General features: G+C 46.2%; 1 protein-coding gene across 10 annotated transcripts in view; it reads left to right on the forward strand.

Annotated features, from left to right (window-relative positions):
* Window positions 1-19,034, forward strand: part of DISC1 (DISC1 scaffold protein) — a 488,958-nt gene that overhangs the window by 183,550 nt on the left and 286,374 nt on the right. For all 10 annotated transcript variants that reach the window (XR_011253159.1, XR_011253160.1, XM_069572613.1 and 7 more), the window contains one exon: window positions 17,648-17,795. Coding sequence is in view for 8 of the 10 variants with exons in the window: in XM_069572613.1 (XP_069428714.1) it covers window positions 17,648-17,795 (148 nt within the window). In the remaining 2 variants the exon portion in view is untranslated. The remainder of the gene's footprint in view (window positions 1-17,647; window positions 17,796-19,034) is intronic.

Below are 19,034 nucleotides of genomic sequence, written 5' to 3' on the forward strand. Positions count from 1 at the left end.
ACTTGTTTGGCTATTTCCTTTCCCATGTTCAGGACTTTTTCAGCCATTATTGCTTCAAATATTTTGTCAGGCCCTTTCTCTCTCTGTTCTCCTTCTGGGACTCCTATACTGCAAATGTTGGTGCTTTTAATGTTGTTACAGAGGTCTCTTAGGCTGTCTATATTTCTTTTCATTCTTTTACTTTCTGTATTCTGTTCTGTGGCAGTGATTTCCACCATTCTGTCCTCCAAGTCATTTATCCATGCTTCTGCCTAAGTTATTCTGCTATCGACTCCTTCTAGTGTTATTCGTCTCTGTTTTTTTTTGTTCTTTAGTTCTTCTAGGTCTTTGGTGAACTTTTCTTGCATCTTCTCAGTCTTTGTTTCCATTTTTTTTTTCGGAGGCCCTGAATCATCTTCACTATCATTATTCTGAATTACCTTTACGGAAGGTTGCCTATCTCCACTTCATTTAGTTGTTTGTCTGGGGTTTTATCTTGTCCCCTCACCCGGGACCTAACTTTCTGCTTTTTCACCATGATTAACTTTGTGTAATTTGGTTTTTGTTTTAGCTGCTGTGATACTGTGCTTCCTCTGTCTGCCCTCTGATGAATGAAACTAAGAGGCTTGTATAAGCTTCTTGATGGGAGGGACTGGTGATGGGGAAAGCTGGGTCTTGCTCTGGTGGGCAGGGCCTTGCTCCGTAAAGCATTAATCTAATTATCTGCTCATGGGTGGGGTTGCACTCCCTCCCTGATAGTTGTTTGGCCTGAGGGGACCCAGCCCTGGGGTCTGCAGGCTCTGTAGTAGGGTTAATGGCAAACTCAGAGAGAGTTTACTCCAAAGGGGAACTTCCAGTGCCCCCGTCCCTGTGGTGAGCCCCTGCTGACCCGCACCTCCACAGGAGGCCCCCCAACACTAGCAGGTAGTTTAGGTTCAGCCTCCTGTGGAGTCACTGCTCCACTCCTCTGAGTCTTGGTACGTGCAAAATTTTGTTTGTGCCCTCCAAGACTGGAGCCTCTGTTTCCCTCAGTCCTCTGGAAGGCCTATAATCAAATCCTGCCAACCCTGAAGGCCAGATTTCCAGTCCCTCTGCTGTGTCCCCAGACTGGGAATCCTGACATGGGGTTCAGAAAATTCACAGCAGTACGAGAATTTCTTTGGTAGTATTGTCCTCCAGTCTGTGGGTCACCCACCCAGTGGGTATGAGATTTAATTTTATTGTGATTGCACCCCTCCTACCATCTCACTGCAGCTTCTTCTTTGTCTTTGGAGGTGGGGTATTTTTCAATGGTTGTCCAATAGGTAGTTGCAATTTTTGTGCTTTTGCAGGAAGACATGAGTGCAAGCCCTTCTACTCCGCCATCTTGAAGCGGAAACCTTGACGTGTTTCTTGTATCTTCTTTCAGTTACTGTTGCATTCCTGCTCTAGGAAAATATTCCTACTCACTCCAGTTTTTTTTTTTTCCCTAAAATCTTCAAGGTACCTGAGGACTCTAGGTCTAAAACTAGAGAGCCTTTTAAGTCCCAGTAGCTTCTCCTTACTATTTATAGGGGCATTGCATGAAACCAGTACAAGTGCAGGCTCACAGCTGAAAGGGTTGCTGTTTAGTAGCAATTCTGATCACTGGCTGCTGTTTTGTAATTTCTCTCTATTAACATCGCCTTTGAAGTGAAGGTCACAGTTTTATTTGTTGTGGTGCTTCAGCCAAAAGAAAACAGCTTAGTTCTATTTTGTTCCAAGGAACTAATATTCTAGCTAGCTTGATTCCTCCTGATTGGATTTCAGCCTAATTGGAATGGCTCTGGCTGGGGGAAAGAATTTATTTAATCTTCTTAGTTTTTTTTTTGAATATGCCATTTTATCTCTATCCCTTTGTGCCACTCAAAGAATTTAAGCTGTTTATGTTGCCATGCCATTAGCCAGAGATCAGTTTAGGAGAATCCTTTGGCATGAGGCATCGCGTTTGGAGTATTCTATTTGTCCATTGTTGAACGGGACAGGCACATCAATGTGGTTTGCATTATATTTTTAAAATGACAGTGGTTGGTTAACAGTGCACTCCTAATATTCTGAATTCCATTAGAGATGGATATATTGAAAGATGTTCTATTAAAAAAAATGAAGTCCGAAAAGATTACAGGTTGTGATGATTACTGTCAAAAGGATGAGAGAGCGTGTGGTTTTTGAGTGGTGACAAGCAGATGTGTCCAACTAATTCTGTATGGAAACACCAGCAGAGCAAATTACTCATGAAAAGTCTGTTCATAGGAACTAATTGAATGCCATGTCCAGTTTAATAGTGAAAATGGAGCACAGCCAAAACCAGTGGCAAGAGATGATGAACAGGCATTTGAACTCTCCCACTCGGCTGACTTCTAAAAACAGCCTTGGGGCCAATGGAAGGTTCACAGGGCCGAGAGACACATCACCTCAGTCCCAGACCCTTGGACAGATGTGGAGAAAGGTAAAGGAGCCCGTGAAGGAGAAGCTCAGAAGAGACCACTTGGATTTGCAATAACGTCATTCTGCAGGAGGTCCAGGAATCAGTGGCTGCATCTTTAAGCTGTGCCACTGGTTTCCAGCAATGCCCATAGCCTTGCAGCTGTGGTCAGTCTGCTGAAAAGCTTTGTCCTTTTCATCCTAATAAACCTCCAGTATTCAGTCTACAGAGGTGTTCCATTTATCAGCCGTGTGCCTAGATTGCTAAGTGAGTTAGTAACTGACTGAGTGAGTTAGTAATTGCCTAAGCGATTGAGCCATTTTGGTAATGACTGATCATATATCGAAATTCAGTTAAAATGAGGAACATGTCGTAAAAAGTTGTTTCACGTAGGAAGATCTGCCATTATATATATATATATATATATATATATATATATATTTTGCCATTATATTTTAAACAAGAGTTCCTCTTTCACAGTTATACAGTTTCAAATGGCTGGGAAAAGACACGCCCAACTGTGGTTACTTCATACTTAGTGCTAGTTGACCCCAGGTAGGCACCCTACTTGCTGTCACCTGAATGAACCAGCTGATAATTACCTTTTCAAAAGTGGAATTTATCTATCAAAATTCATATTTATTTGTTGAAGAATAGTTGATTTGCAATGTTGTGTTAGTTTCAGGTGTATGGCACAGTGATATATATATATATATATATATAAATCTGTGTGTGTGTGTCTCTGCATCACTTTATGGCCTTCCCAATGGCATTAGTGGTAAAGAACCTGCCTGCCAATGCAGGAGATGCAGGAGACCCAGGTTTGATCCCTGGGTCGGGAAGATCCCCTGGAGGAGGGCATGACAACCCACTCCAGTATTCTTGCCTGGAGAATCCCATGAACAGAGGAGCCTGGCGGGTTACAGTCCATGGGGTGAGCAAAGAGTCAGACACAGTTAAAGCAACTAAGTGCGCGCGCACACACACACACAAGCATGCAAACAGAAAAACTCAAATGAACATTTTGGCCAACCCAATATATTCTTTTTCAGATTGTTTTCCCTTATGTGAAGTGAAAGTGAAAGTTGCTCAGTTGTGTCCGACTCTTTGTGACCCCAAGGACTGTACAGTCCATGGAATTCTCCAGGCCAGAATACTGGAGTGGGTAGCCTTTCCCTTCTCCAGGGGATCTTCCCAACCCAGGGAGCGAACCCAGGTCTCCCGCCTTACAGGCAGATTCTTTACCAGCTGAGCCACAAGGGAAGCCTGTTTTCCCTTATAGGTTATTATAAAATGTTGAGTGTAGTTCCATAGGCTATAGTAGGGACTTGTTAAGAAATACACTCTCTGTATAAAGACATAAAAGGGTTTAAAGTAATATCACGTAAACATGTATCATCCTAATACTAATCCAAGCAAAGCTGGACTGGATCCTTTTAGGTAGCATATAACTGAATCTTGGTCTTTTACCCAATTTATATCTACCTTTTAATTGGGGTATTTCTTGTGGAGTTGCTAAGTCATGTCTGACTCTTTTGTGAACCCATGGACTGTAGCCTGCCAGGCTTCTCTGTACATGGGATTTTCTAGGCAAGAATCCTGGAGCAGGATGTCATCTCCTACTTCAGAGCATCTTCCCAACCCAGGGGTCAAACCAGGGTCTCCTGTGTCAGCTGCATCTTTACCACTGAGCCACCGGGGAAGCCCAACTGGGGGTGTTTAGATGCTTTCATATAAAAGTGAAATTTTAAACATAATTCAGTTCAGTTCAGTTCATTTGCTCAGTCGTGTCCGACTCTTTGTGACCCCATGAATCGCAGCACGCTAGGCTTCCCGGTCCATCACCAACTCCCGGAGTTCACTCAGACCCATGTCCATTGAGTCACTGATGCCATCCAGCCATCTCATCCTCTGTCGTCCCCTTCTCCTCCAGCCCCCAATCCCTTCCAGCATCAGAGTCTTTTCCAATGAGTCACCTCTTCGGATGAGGTGGCCAAAGTACTGGAGTTTCAGCTTTAGTATCATTCCTTCCATAGAACACCCAGGGCTGATCTCCTTTAGAATGGACTGGTTGGACCTCCTTGCAGTCCAAGGGACTCTCAAGAGTCTTCTCCAACAACACAGTTCAAAAGCATCAATTCTTCGGTGCTCAGCCTTCTTCACAGTCCAACTCTCACATCCATACATGACTACTGGAAAAACCATAGCCTTGACTAGACTTTGAGTCAACAAGAGTTGACTCATTGGAAAAGACTCTGATGCTGGGAGGGATTGGGGGCAGGAGGAAGAGGGGATGGCAGAGAATGAGATGGCTGGATGGCGTCACTGACTCGATGGACGTGAGTCTGAGTGCACTCTGGGAGATGGTGATGGACAGGGAGGCCTGGTGTGCTACGATTCATGGGCTTGCAATGCTTTGTTGGCAAAGTAATGTCTCTGCTTTTGAATATGCTGTCTAGGTTGGTCATAACTTTCCTTCCAAGGAGTAAGCGTCTTTTAATTTCACGGCTGCAGTCACTATCTGCAGTGATTTTGGAGCCCAAAAAATAAAGTCTGACACTGTTTCCCCATCTATTTCCCATTAGTTTATATTTAAAGCAATACATGATCATTTAGTAAGTTCAGAAATATAAATTTAAACATCATCTTTATTCTCACGAGGCACAGACAGCCATCCACTCTTAATATTCTGGGGTGTGCTCTCTTCACCTTTTCCATTGTCCTGTCTTTCTTCTCTTGTCACTTCTTTTGGGCTCTCTGCTTTGCAGCTATTTGGAAATGAATGTTCTTCCATCTTGGAAATGCTTTCAGCCCCTGTCTTGTAATAAGTAGCTGGTGTGTTAGGGGGGGCAGGACAGTAGGCAGTGGCGGCTGGGCAGGTGGTGATGGTGGGAGTGGAGGCAGTGGCAGCAGAGGTGCTGGAAGTGGTTGGAATCCTGGGGGGGCCTGGCTCTTACAGAGATACGGACAACAGTTGCCAGTAGAAATCCAGGCACCGCGAATTCTGAATGACGAGCTCGGAGCACACAGATGCAGTGGTCCAGTTTTCAGCAGCATCTGTGGAAACATACTTCAGAGACAGTTTTTATAATTATGAATATCTCGGGCTTTTATAAAAAGTAACCAAAATTCAGTTGGTCAGTTACTTGCCCACGGCATTTGGTAATTGACATTTGGTGAAAGAAATATTTTCTTGTGAATTTAGTTTTGAGAGCTGAGGCAAAGAGTATTTTGGAGGGACCCATAACCAAGCCTTCCTTTGGCAAACGCACGATCCTGAGGAATTCTTAATGTTTTGTGTTGTGTCTGAATATTGCGACTTGAAGCATGGTCTGCAGGCCAAAGGACAGCATTTGTGTGCACACTCCTATACACACACACACACACACACACACACACACACACATATTTGCTAGTCTAATGACACGTCCCAGACCTGGGGAAGAACCTGGAAGTTTCATTACCTTTGCTGTTTTGATCGCTCACAATTGATTTTGTCTGGTAAATTCTTACTGAGGAAGAACAGATGCTTCAAACCAAATATTCTATGCAAATACTTCAGAGAGAATCGACAAATATTTGTTAAGAGCAAGGTGATAGGCTAAATGCTGAGTGAGCAAATACCATGATTAAATCATTGCTTGTCTTCTGCAATTTTTGTATCTACCCCAAATGTTTGTTTTTCCTTTTATACCACAACCAAGGTAATTTCTTAGTCTTTTTTCCACACGTTGGTGAGCTTAAAAATATAACATTTCTGGAAATCCTCTTTGGGATACACTGAAAAGATCTATGACCCAGGGAGACCAGGCTTACCTTAAGCAGTTTAGCATTAAGAATTGGAGGAAGCCAATTTCCATTTTTTATGCAGAAATCAAAGAGTGGGATAAGAAACCAGTAGGCTTTCAAAAAATAGAATACTTTCCTAAATACTAAACAGCTCAAGATTTCACAGCTGATTTTATGAGAAGTGAAATTGAGAAAAGGTCCCCTGCAATTGCATGACTGATTGCCAAAATTCTTAGTTCCTCCCAGATTAAAAAAAAAACATATTTATAAATAATTATGGACCCTGTGCTGTGTCGTGCTAAGTTGCTTCAGTCATGTCCAACTCTTTGCAACTCCATGGACTGTAGCCCCTCAGGCTCCTCTGTCCATGGGATTTTCCAGGTAAGAATACTGGAGTGGGTTGCCATGCTCTCTTCCAGGGGATCCTCCTGACCCAGGAATCAAACCCGTGTCTCTTAATGGCTCCTGCACTGGCAGGTGGGTTCTTTACCACTAGTGCCGCCTGGGAAGCCCCGTGCTTGTAATATTGTATCTTGTTTTTCTTGTGTAATATTAAAGTGCTCCCTTGCAGATTTTCTAATTGTGTTTCTACATAGCATTCCATATGAGTGGCTAAATACCATAATTTATTTAAACATCCCCCTAGAACTGGATCTGAGTCTGTTTCTACTTGTGCCAGTTCTTTTTTTTTGTTTTTGGTTTGTTTTGGCTCCTGAATGCTTCCTGTGAGAAAAGTGGGTCAGACGAAAGATGAGTTAATAGAGCAGTTTGCGTTTGCATGACGTATGGATATGTGTTAATTGTTCAGTTGTGTTTGACTCTTTGCCACCCCATAGGCTTAAATACTGGAGAAGGTAGCTGTTCCCTTCTCTAGGGGGTCTTCCCAACCCAGGGATCACACCCAGGTCTCCTACATTGCAGGCAGATTCTTCACCATCTGAACCACCAGGGAAGCATCCTGTATAACACATCCTGGTGTGTATTTCAGGATATGGTCTACACTGTAGGATGTGATCTTCCCTGTAGAACAGGTTTTGGAGTCAGACAGACCTTGGTTTTATTTCTAAATCCACATAGTGGTACAACTAACCCAGAAAAAAATCTCTTAAACTTTCCATGAGCTTCAGTCTTTTGATCTACAAAATGGGAACAACCACGGCCCCCTCATGCGGTTGCTGTGAGGCTAGCAAGGCACTTGGCACTAACAGTGTGCATAGACTGGTTGTTGTTTTTCCATGACTACAGCATTCTTCATGCAAATGTAGACACTCATTTATTTATGAATGAATAAATACCTAGTACCTTTGTCTAGTACCCACTGTGAGCCTAGTGCTGAACTGGGTATTGGCAGAGATGACTAGGACTCAGCTCTGCCCATAGGGTGCCACTGCCTCTAGGGGCCCACACAGATGAATAGACAGACAGCATCTCTGTGTGATGGGGGAAACTGTGGGTGCTGGCACAGTTTTGGGGGTGGCTCTTGGGAAGTCTAATAGCAAAAGCCTAGAGTTTGCCACCAAAAGAGTCAAGGTTCACATTCTGAAAACTGAAAGTGAAAGTCACTCAGTCGTGTCTGACTCTTTGTGACCCCATGGACTATACAGCCCATGGAATTCTCCAGGCCAGAATACTGGTGTGGGTAGCCTTTCCCTTCTCTGGGGGATCTTCCCAACCCAGGGATTGGACCCAGGTCTCCATACTGCAGGTGGATTTTTTACCAGCTGAGCCACAAGGGAAGCCCAGGTCTTGTGCAAATGACTTAAATTCTCTGCATCTTAGGTTCTGCAATTGAATTCCTGCTGTAGAAGTCCCATGAAGCTCAGAAATAATGTATATATGGTGCCGGGTCTGTAATAGATGCTCAGAAAGGATTATTATGCTTGAAGGCTTCAGTGCCCCAAGAGTAGCTGATTTTTATGATAATGAATCCAGCAGATTCCAACACACTGAAATGTCAGAGGCTGTCTCCGGTCAGTCTGAAATACGTTTTATCGCAGTCTTATGCTTTGTAAACTGGTCATCTCACATGGTGTGTATGGTAATGTGGAATTGTTACACTATTCAGCTCTCAATGAATAGCATTTCTTGGCTATTATGTAAAAACCAAGGCAGAGTGACTTAGGAAGACATTGATTGCTTCTTAACTTTAAAGGGCCCCCTTAGAATGTAGAATGGCTACGCGGCCAAGAAAGGGGTTTACACCATCTATTCTGTCATCCCATAGATGGAACAAGGCAGTAGGAATTGAGGCTGTTTAGCAGGATGCCTTTAGGTGTGAAGATTTCTTATTGCTCTGTAAATGGTTGTTTGCTTATTTATTCATAGATGTAGAAATTACTTTTCTTTCATTCTGTTTCCATCTTGTAGCCCAAGAAACAGGTGCTTAGGGCTAATGTGCCAAGAAATAACAGACGAGTGCTGCCCCTCAATTAAACATTAATAAATATGTTGTAGCAACATCAGAAAAAGCATTTGCTTGATCCAAATTGGAATGAGATGTTGGTTAGCATTTTCACTGCTGAGGTCCCATAAATAGTGTATTAGATTCATAAATTAAATACCTAGTATCACTGAGAACATATTATACATCATTTTGCTTACTGCTTGGTGATATCTTTCCTGGTTAACTTTGAGTTTATTTGTTTTTGCATTTTACAAAATGCAACCCCAGATTCTAATGTTGGGACTGTTCTGACAGTCAACCACATTTCCTCAGCACCTGCTATATGCAATACTCTCTAAAACTCTGGCTTTCAGACTTGAGCTTCAAACTGAAATCAGGTGAACAATATGTGCAGAAAGCTTGCAGAGGTGTACAAGAAAGAAAAGCCGGAGACAGTGAGTTATGTTTCCTCAAACACTGGCCAGATAGAATGATAGAAGGGATTTTCGTAAAGACAGAGCAGAATTCAGACAAATGATGTCAAGTCACAAATACCGGATTTAGTTATGCTGCAGTTGTCTACTTGTAAGTTTTATTTTTTATTTACTTTTTAAATTAAACATTTTAAACAAAAGTTACTTATTTGATCGTGCTGTACTTTAGTTGCAGCCTGTGGGATCTTTGATCTCCATCGCCACATGTGAGATCTATAGTTGCAGGTACGTTGGATCTTAGTTTCCTGACCAGGGATCAAACCTAGGCCCCCTGCATTGGGAGCATGAAGTCTGAGATACTGGACCACCAGGGAAGTCGCTGTTTATAAGTCTTAGAATTTATTTGGAAATAATTCCCCACTTACAGAAGTTGCAAGTTCAGTACAAAGAGCTCGCATCTCTCCCTCCCTCTGGGTCCCCCGCTGGATGCGTGTATCACTTGCTTGAGAGTCAACCGCGGACGCAATACCTCGGCAGCCCTACGTACCCCACACACATCCCCAAACAAAGATCCTGTCACATGCCCCCACCCTGAAACTGTCTCAGTCAGTCGAGGAGTCAACACTGACCCACCGTTCCTGTCCGGCCCTCAGACTGTTCTCACATCGCCAACCGGGATCCAGCGCTGGGCGTTCATCCTCCCTGGACCGGAACACGTGTTGCACGTGGTCGTCATGTTCCCTCAGTCCCCTCCTGTTTGGAACCATTCCGCAGTACTCGGTCCTATGTCCTTGAGAGTTTTAAGGCATGCAGACCTTACGTTTTGTCGGATGACCTCCAGTTTCCTTGTGACCGGACTCAGGCGGTGCAGCCCCGACAGAGACGTGATGGAAACGCGGGTCAGGGACTGTGCGCTCCTTGGTGCATCTTAGCAGCTATCTCAGTAGGCAGACGACTCTGGCCACCGCTGATGGCAGCCTTGACCATCTGGTTATACCCGCGGCTCCCAGGCTCCTCAGCATGCGTTTACCGTTTGTCCTCTAGAAACTGATTAAATGCTAAGATTACACTTCTGCCCTGCACCTTACCAAAGAGCCATTCCTTTTTATCAGTTGGCACTCTGTTGGCATGGATGCAACTGCAAGACTCCTGTTCTCTTCAGTGGGTGGCACTTCATTCAGGGCGTTATTTGATTCACGAACTATTCCAGATTTGGCTTGTGCTGTGTGTGTGTGTGCTAAGGTGCTTTACTCGTGTCCGACCCTTTGTGACCCCATGGACCACTGCCCACCAGACTCCTCTGGCCATGGAATTCTCCAGGCAAGAATACTGGAATGGGTTGCCATTTCCTTTTTCAGGGGATTTTCCCAACCCAGGGATGGAACCTGCATCTCTTCTGTCCCCTGCATTCGCAGGCGGGTTCTTTACCTCCAAGCGCCACTTATGGGAGCTCATTCAAGGTAGTTCTTGATACATCCCCATCAGTCTTTAGCTTGTCCTTATTATTTGTACAACAAGATATTCCAGACTCATTTTGAACCGGCCCTGCCTCAGACTTAGAGTCAGCCCGTCTTACAAGGGCTCCAGTTCCTTTCAAGGAGGGTGGTGTTTAGAAACCAGAACCTGTCTGCCCACTGCTCCTGGGGTATTGTTGTGTCTAGGCTTTCTCAGTGGATAAAGATAGAAAATATCTGTAGACACAGTCACATATAAATCTGTATTTCCATAATTATCTATGTCTGTGTTAAAGATGGTGCTAGTGGTAAAGAACGCACCTGCCGATGCAGGAGATAGAAGCGATGCGGGTTCAGCCCCTGGGTCGGGAAGATCCTCTGGAGAAGGAAATGGCAACTTACTCCAGTGTTCTTGCCTGGAGAATTCGATGGACAGAACAGCCTGGTGGGCCACAGTCCATGGGATTGCAAAGAGTCAGACATGGCTTGAGAGCACTGGGCGCGCACACATACACACATCAGTTCTTCCAATTCTAATGTAACAATCCTAAGTTCTTTCTGCCCTAATCTCTTTCCATAATTGGAAGAATATCCTCTAATAAGGAAACATCTGGCTCTCTTTACCCTCCATGCGTTCACTTACTTGTTCCATCAGTTTATTTCTCAGTGTGGCCTGCCTCCCGCCCATCTGGCTGTCCCTGCAATATGCTCTGCCCTCAGGCACTGGTGGGTGCTTTACCAGCTGGCCCCCCAGGCCTCCACGTGGCTTCCCAAGGCCCTGCCGCCTGCACCCTAGTGCTGGCAGTGACATACACGGCTATGTGCTCCTTCACACGCCCCCTCTCCCAGTGGGACAGCTGGCTCCCCCTCCTCACGGGCAGACAAGACAAGGCCTGTTTGTAGTTTTGACCCCCTGTCCCCAGTCACCGGGTCCCTGAACAACCAGGACTGTGTCTTGCTCATCCTGGCAACCCTACAGCCAAACAAAGTTCAGTTACCAGAATATTTGTTAATGGATGGAATACATGAAATAATGAATAAGCATGTTATTTAGAAAGTGAAAAATGCTATTTCCAGTCATTTTCAAACACACCATCCGCATGGGTAGATGAAACGGGCCACTCTGGCTGAAGCGTCCCCTCCCCACTGTGAAGCATATGACGGACTGATTGTTTGCGTCCCCTGGATCCACATGTTGAAACCCTAAATCCCGAAGTGGTGGCGTTAGGAGCTGGGGCCTTTGGGGTGATCAGATCATGAGGATGGAGCCCCGTGCATGGGTCAGTGCCCTTGCAGGAAGACGCTCTCTTTCAGACCTGTGAGGTCGGGCATGGTGCCAGTCTGCCCGCCCCCCCACCCCCACCCCAGGAGAGGCCCTCACAGGGCCCGATGTGGCCTCGGTGATGCCAGACCTCCAGCCTCAGAGCTGACAGAACACGTCTGTTGTGAGCTGCCCACCATCTCTTAAACATCTCTTTGCTGTTTAATCCCAATTGCGACTTCTTTAGACCCCTGAGGAGACCTTCTTCCCATTTAGTGGATGAAACTCTGAGACTTAAATGGGGAAGTGACCTGTCGGACACTGAAAACCACCAGTGTTGAAGCTGGTGATGGAATTCAGGTGCTTCTTATTTTTTATGCACTAAAATTTTTTAACTGAGGTAAAATAGAGAATAATGTAATAAGACGCATGCTAAGTTGGTTCAGTCGTGTCCAGCTCTTTGTGACCCCGTGGACTGTAGCCCACCAGGCTTTTCTGTCCACGGGATTCTCCAGGCAAGAATACTGGAGTAGGTTGCGATGCTGTCCTCCAGCCAATGTTCCTGACCCATCGACTGAACCCACGTTTCTTATGTCTCCTGCATTGGCAGGTGGGTTCTTTACCATTAGTGCCACCTGGGAAGGCCAAGAATGTAATAAGGTGCATAAAGCTGTATTGTACAGTGCAAATCTGCCTGGAGGCCAGGCAAGTCCTCCAGGATTCAGAGCTTTTTGTGTGTGTGTGCCCTCTGTAACCACCACCTAGAACGGGATACAGCATATTTCCAACACTCAGTGAGACTCCCTCATCCCCGTTTCCCAGACGCTATCTCTACCTCCCCCACGATAAGCATTATTCTGACCCCTATCAGCATAGTTTGGTTTTGCCTGTTTCTGAGCTTTCTATAAATGGAGTTGTGCGGTGTGTGTGAGAGTCATCCACGCTGTTGTGCACGAAGTAGTAGTCAGTTCAGTTTTTACTGCTGTGTAGTTTATTTATCTGTGGTCCTTTTGAGTTATTTTGAGTTTTGAACCATTATAAATAAATGTATGACTGTTGTCCTATGTCTTGTTTGATGGAAGTGTTTTGGACATATCCCTAGGAGTAGAATTACTGGATCATGGGATATAGTGTATATTAGCAGCTACTGCCAGATAGTTTTCCAAAATGATTATGCCAGCTTGGTGCCCTGAGTCTCAGTGTTTAGATTCTGTGTTCTTTTCAAGAGTTGTTGCCACTGCATCACTCTGGGGCAGAGTGCAATGGGGGAGGAGTGAGCTAGGCTAGACAGCGTGCCTGTGGTCCCCAACACCAGGCATAGACATTTGGCTTCTGTCCTGGAGGCCAGGCAAGTCCTCCGGGATTCGGAGATCTTCTTGTGATAACGTGTGACAGTCTCTGAATTCCTGTGTCCGTTCACTGGCTCGTGAGCTGCTCACACCCAAGTGTCATGATGTGCAGAGATGAAACGGTGGAGCTGTGAGCTCCTGGGTGGAAAGTAACTCAGCTGCAGAAGTGGTGAGACTTGAGCTGGACCAGACGCAGAGCAAATGGAGAAGGTGGAGTGTGGGGAAGCCACAGGGAGGATCACCAGGATCACCAGAACCTGGAGTTACAGGAAGAAGCCAAGTCAGAGAATGCACAACTGCAGGCCCAGATGGTGCCTTTGGAAGGAGGAGCAGAGTCTTGCGAGGTAGGCAGTAGACTTTAGATTTGATGAGTGTTAGGTTTTTATACTCATCCAGCTGCAAAAGAGAGCTTCCCTGGTAGTGCTAGTGGTAGAGAACCTGCCTGCCAATGCAAGAGACAGGAGATGTGATTCGATCCCTGGGTCAGGAAGTTCCCCTGGAGTAGAGCATGGCAACCCACTCCAGTCTTCTTGCCTGGAGAACCCCATGGACAGAGGAGCCTGGCAGGTTGCAGTCCATGACCTCTGTCCATGGGGTTCCAAGAGTCAGACAGGACTTAGCAATTAAACAGCAACAACTTTTTTTTCTTTTGGTTTCCATGTATAAATGACATCATAATGATATTTGTCTTTCTCTGTCTGACAATAAATTAGTATGCTAATCTTTAGATCCACCCATGTTGCCGCAAATGACATTATTCATCCTTTTCTGTGGCTGAGCAATATTCCACTGTATATATGGACCGCTCTTCTTTATCCATCATCTGCGGATGGACATTCAGGTTGCTTCCGTCTTGGCTACTGTTAATAGTGCTGCTGTGAACACAGGGGTGCATGTATCTTTTTGAATTATGGTTTCTTTTGGATATACACCTAGGAGGGGGATTTCTGGATCATGTGGTAGCTCTATTTTTAGTTTTTAAAAACCTCAATACTGTTTTCCATAGTAGCTGCATCCATTTACATTTGTACCAACAGTGTAGGAGGGTTCCCTTTTCCCCACACCCTCTCCAGCGTTTATTGTTGTAGACTTTTTGATGATGGCCATTCTGACCGGTGTGAGATGATCTAGTGCGCTTTCTAAAGTCATAAAATAGAAATAATGTAAAGTAAGTGGTGGCATTGAACACAGCTAATCACAGTTGTCTCCTGGGATAACCACAATGACTTTTCCTTTGGCGTTTATTGTGAATCTGATTTTTGGCAGCCAGTTTCCCATTTTTAGTGTTTGCTGCTGCTAGGCCAGCTAGGGTTCTCTGCGGACTTCTCCTGTGGCAGCGGAAGGTGCCATTTACAGTGCAGTGCCCAGTGGAGGGGGCCCGGCCTGGGTCTCTAACTTTCTCGCAGACTCTTGAGGGCCAGCACGCAGTGGTGTAACTAGTAATAGCCAGTCCTTCTGGACACATGCCAGGCACCAGGCGCGGTGCTAAAGGCTTTGTGTGGATTATCTCATTTAATCCTCAGACGACCTTGTCATGTGTAGACTATTATTAGGCCTGTTTCTGCAGATTAGGAAATGGAAGCTTAGAAAGGTTAAGTTATTTGAAGGTCACGCAGCTAGAAATGGCAGAGCTGAGGTGTCAACTCAGTTTCCTACCAATCTCTGTGTAATAACATCTTGACACATCTTTATCACTGTATCAGGATTGCATCAGTATGCTATTTTAAAGCATATAAGGTATTTCGCGCTTGCTTTTCACTGAAGTTTTGGTTTTATACAGCAAGCTGCTGCTGCTGCTAAGTCGCTTTAGTTGTCTCCAACTCTGTGCAACCCCAGAGACTGCAGTCCACCAGGCTCCGCCGTCCCTGGGATTCTCCAGGCAAGAACACTGGAGGGGGTTGCCATTTCCTTCTCCAATGCATGAAAGTGAAAAGTGAAAGTGAAGTCGCTCAGTCATGTCCGACTCTTAGCGACCCCATGGACTGCAGCCTACCAGGCTCCTCCGTCCATGGGATTTTCCAGGCAAGAGTACTGGAGTGGGGTGCCATTGCCGTCTCACTTATACAGCAAGAAGTAAGTCAATAACTAAATAATAAAGCAAGTAAATTAATAAAAATGTAAACATTAGTTAAAATAAAGTATTTTAAAAGCATGAAGCCTGGTGTTAGAGAACGGGTTGGGTCGGGTAACTGTGGGCGCAACCCTAGTAGACCTGTCAGCCAGACTCCACCGTGTGTTGTAAGTGTGGTGCCTGAATTGGTTCCACCGTCCTTCTGAAGAAGGTGGCACAGACTAAGAGCCCTGGCAGTACCTGTACTTGATCTCCAACAGGACGTAGATGACCTTTTCCGGTGTCGCTAGAATGAATTCTTGGCAAATTCTCTCAGCAAGCTTCTGGCTATTAGCGCCAAGGTCTGCAGCAAATTGATGGGAAGATCTTGCCACTGACACTCCCAGAGACCTGGGGCCGCTTCCCATGACACCTGGGCCCTCATCTCCTCCAAGTACGTGCTGCTGCCCGAGAGGGGTGCCCTGTGATCAGCACTGACCTCTGCTGGTGTAGCATAAAAAGTGTGCTCAAAGAGCTTTCAAAATAACAAGCTTGTTGAAATAGCATTTCCACTTAAAACTGAGTCTTATGGAAATGGCTCACTTGGAAAATGAACTGTAGGGCCGTGGAAATGTGAACGTATATTGTGAGCTAGGGACTGGTGGCTCAGTGATAAAGAATCCACCTGCCAATGCGGGAGGTGTGGGTTCAGTCCCTGGGTTGGGATGATCCCCTGGAGAGGGAAAGGGCTGCCCACTCTAGTGTTCTGGCCTGGAGAATCCCATGGACAGAGGAGCCTGGAGGGATAGGCTCATGGGGTCACAAAGAGTCGGACGCAACTGAGCAACTAAACAACAGCGACCACAGGAAAAGAGTGTCTTTAAAGAGCTTCCCTTTAAATTTTGGGGCTTCTCAGGTGGTGCTAGTGGTAAAGAATCCTCCTGCCCATGCAGGAGATGAAAGAGACCCAGCTTCAACCTCTGGGTTGGGAAGATGTCCTGCAGTAGGAAATGGTAACCCACTCTAATATTCTTGCTTGAAAAATTCCATGGACAGAGGAGCCTTTGGGGCTATAGTCCACGGGGCCACAGAGAGTCGGACACGACTGAGCGACTTAGCACACTCTGTAATCTAGGCCAGAGCCTCTGGAACATCCTCTCATGGCACACATAGTAAAGGATCTGTGTTTGCAAAGTCGTGTCCGACTTTGTTCAACCCTATGGGCTGTAGCCCGCCAGGCTCCTCTGTCCATAGGGTTCTCTGGGCAAGAATATTGGAGTGGGTCGCCATTTCCTCCTCCAAGGTTTGAGCCCGTGTCTCTTACGTCTCCTGATTTGGCAGGCGGGTTCTTTACCACTTGTGCCCCCTGGGAAGCCCCGATAGTAAAGGGTAGTATTTGCGTTGCACACCGGGGTCAGCAGGTGGTGCTCGTGGCTGGAGGTGGCTGCCTGGGATCTCCGGGGCCGCAGAGCCCAGCTACTACCAGGGAGCAGAGGGGATCACCATCCTTCCCACCTGTCAAGGACCAACAGGAGGGAATCTCTGACTGATATATTTTTAACTCCAGTCCTTGCATTTCTAAAAAAAGTAGCTTTATGGGAAACTTTCCAGTTCTTGAGGGTTTGATTATGAGGGTAAGTTCTTAGTTGATGGGATTCCAATTTCTGCAGCTTATTTTCTTTGAAGAAAAAATGTCTGGCAGTGATCACTGTGTATGCCTTCTCTTAGGAGATTAAATGTCTTTGAAAAAAATAATAGGAGCCATCCTCTGAGCAGAAGTGGATCTCTGCTCATCTGTAGCACGACAGAGTTTGAGCATCACTTCGGTGACTTAGTAACTGTGAGTAAGTCTCTCTCGATGAACAGTGTCTAAGGAAACATTCTCAAAATCAACACTTGGGCACTGATCTTTTTCAACTGGTTGTACAGAACTCATCAGAATTAGCAGGTCTTCTCCTAAGTGATCATCATGGTGTTAGAAATAATTCGTGTGAGGTATGGGCTTCCCAGGTGGTGCAGTGGTAAAGAACCTACCTGCCAACGCAGGAGTTGTAAGATGCAGATTCGATCCCTGTGTTGGGAAGATCCCTTGGAGTAGGAAATGACAACGCACTCCAGTATTCTTGCCTGGAGAATCCCATGGACAGAGGAGCCTGGCGGGTTACAGTCCCTGGGGTCACAAAGGGTCAGACACGACTGGCTGAACGAGCTCAGGATGAGGCATCCTCCTGTGTGATGGTCACAGTGACGATCATCGTATAAATACATGGACTGCAACCTCTGAGACCTAGAAGAATGAAAGCTAAGGGGGCCGCCTTTTCAATAAAGAGACAGGAGATACTTAAAAAACGTCAACCTAGAGATGAAGAGTGCTGACCTAGAGCGCGTGACCTTTCTGTTACGTTGCTGAGGCCACCATGGGCTGGGGGTGGAGCCAGGGACCCCGGGTTGTCTATTTTGAGTCATATGTTTCTTTATTTCTCTCTCATCCTTTTGGGTTTCCAGCCGAGATGATCCAACAAAGATTAGAAGCCCTGGAGAAGGAGAGAAGCAGCCTGCACTTTCAGCTTCCTTCTCAACAGCCCGCCCTCAGCGGCCTCCTGGGCCACCTGGGGGCCCAGGCCCAGGCTTCCCTGCGCTGGGCAGCTCAGCGGTAAGCGCTCTCCCGGGGTCCTCTTCCCTTCTCCCCACTCCCGAGTGAGGAAGAACAAGTAGGAGTCAAGCCCAGGAGACCCTCCCTTCTGTTGGTTGGGCGGGGGTGGGGTGGAGTGGTGTTCCTTCCAGAGGGCGAGACCTCTGTGGGTCACACGCCCCGAGAAGCCCTTCTGATCAGTGGCAGGAGAGCCCCTTAACCTGCACGGGCCCGGCTGGGCGCTAAGTTCCCCGGGGGAGCCCACCTCCTGAGCAGGTGGGGTGGATTTCCTTGGGTCAAGGGCAGCTGTAAGATCGCAGACGGTCCCCTCTGACTGAGGGATGAAAATGCATCCTCCTCCTGAGTCCGCCTAGGGCATCTTCCGCTGTTTCCTCTACCCAAGGGTCTCCCAGGACCAGGACTAGATGGAGCGCAGCTGCTATTTCGAATTCGGTGGATCTCAGGCCCGCCTGCCCGTCTGAGTCACCTGGAGAGTTTTTAAATGTCCAGCTCCTACCCTAGAGCAGCTAAGTCCGGCTGTCTGGGGCTGGGTCCCAGGTGTTGGCCTGTTGGAATGTCTGTGAGTGGTTGTTCTCCTCTGTCTGCGGGTGACCTCTCTCTTCGGGTTTTAAAGACTTAGGCGGAAAGGGTGGTGATGAATGTGATTAGCCGAGTCACAGCACAGGTCTGCTTCTGCTCGGGTACAAACATGGCCACGGCAATTACATTTTATTTCCAGCTTCCGCTTGGCTCTGCACTCAGTTACTGAGTGCAGTTACACGCCTGCGTGACCTAGTTCTCACTCACGTTCGGTTGATCTTAGCGGCTCCCTACAGCCTGCCTTGCAGTGAGGCTGGTTATTTTCTCGCTTGCTTGTCCTGCAGTTTTGCAGGAAGCATAGGGCAGTGTGTGTGGTTGCTGGTAGCTGCTTCCTTATACATCCTTGTTGAGTGAACTTCTACCTCTTAAGGGACAGGTGAACCTCACCTCCTGTTTCTATTTTTATTTTCGTCTGCCATTGAGGTATCAGCTTGTTTCCTGTCCCTTTCTCACATGGGACTGTCCCAACCTGACTTTCTACTTAATTCTTTCTTTTGATCCTTGGGGTTATTTCTGGTCCTGCGCCCCAGTCATGGGCCATTTGTAGCCTCTGCCAATGTATTGTGTTTCTATTCATTTAAAAAACACTTGTGTAAGAGTTATTGAGTGTGTTAAAAAGTAACTCAGTTTTTAAATTTCCTTTGTGATAAAATGAACATA

This window comes from Ovis canadensis, chromosome 25 (genome assembly GCF_042477335.2).
Source record: "Ovis canadensis isolate MfBH-ARS-UI-01 breed Bighorn chromosome 25, ARS-UI_OviCan_v2, whole genome shotgun sequence".
NCBI lineage: Eukaryota > Metazoa > Chordata > Mammalia > Artiodactyla > Bovidae > Ovis > Ovis canadensis.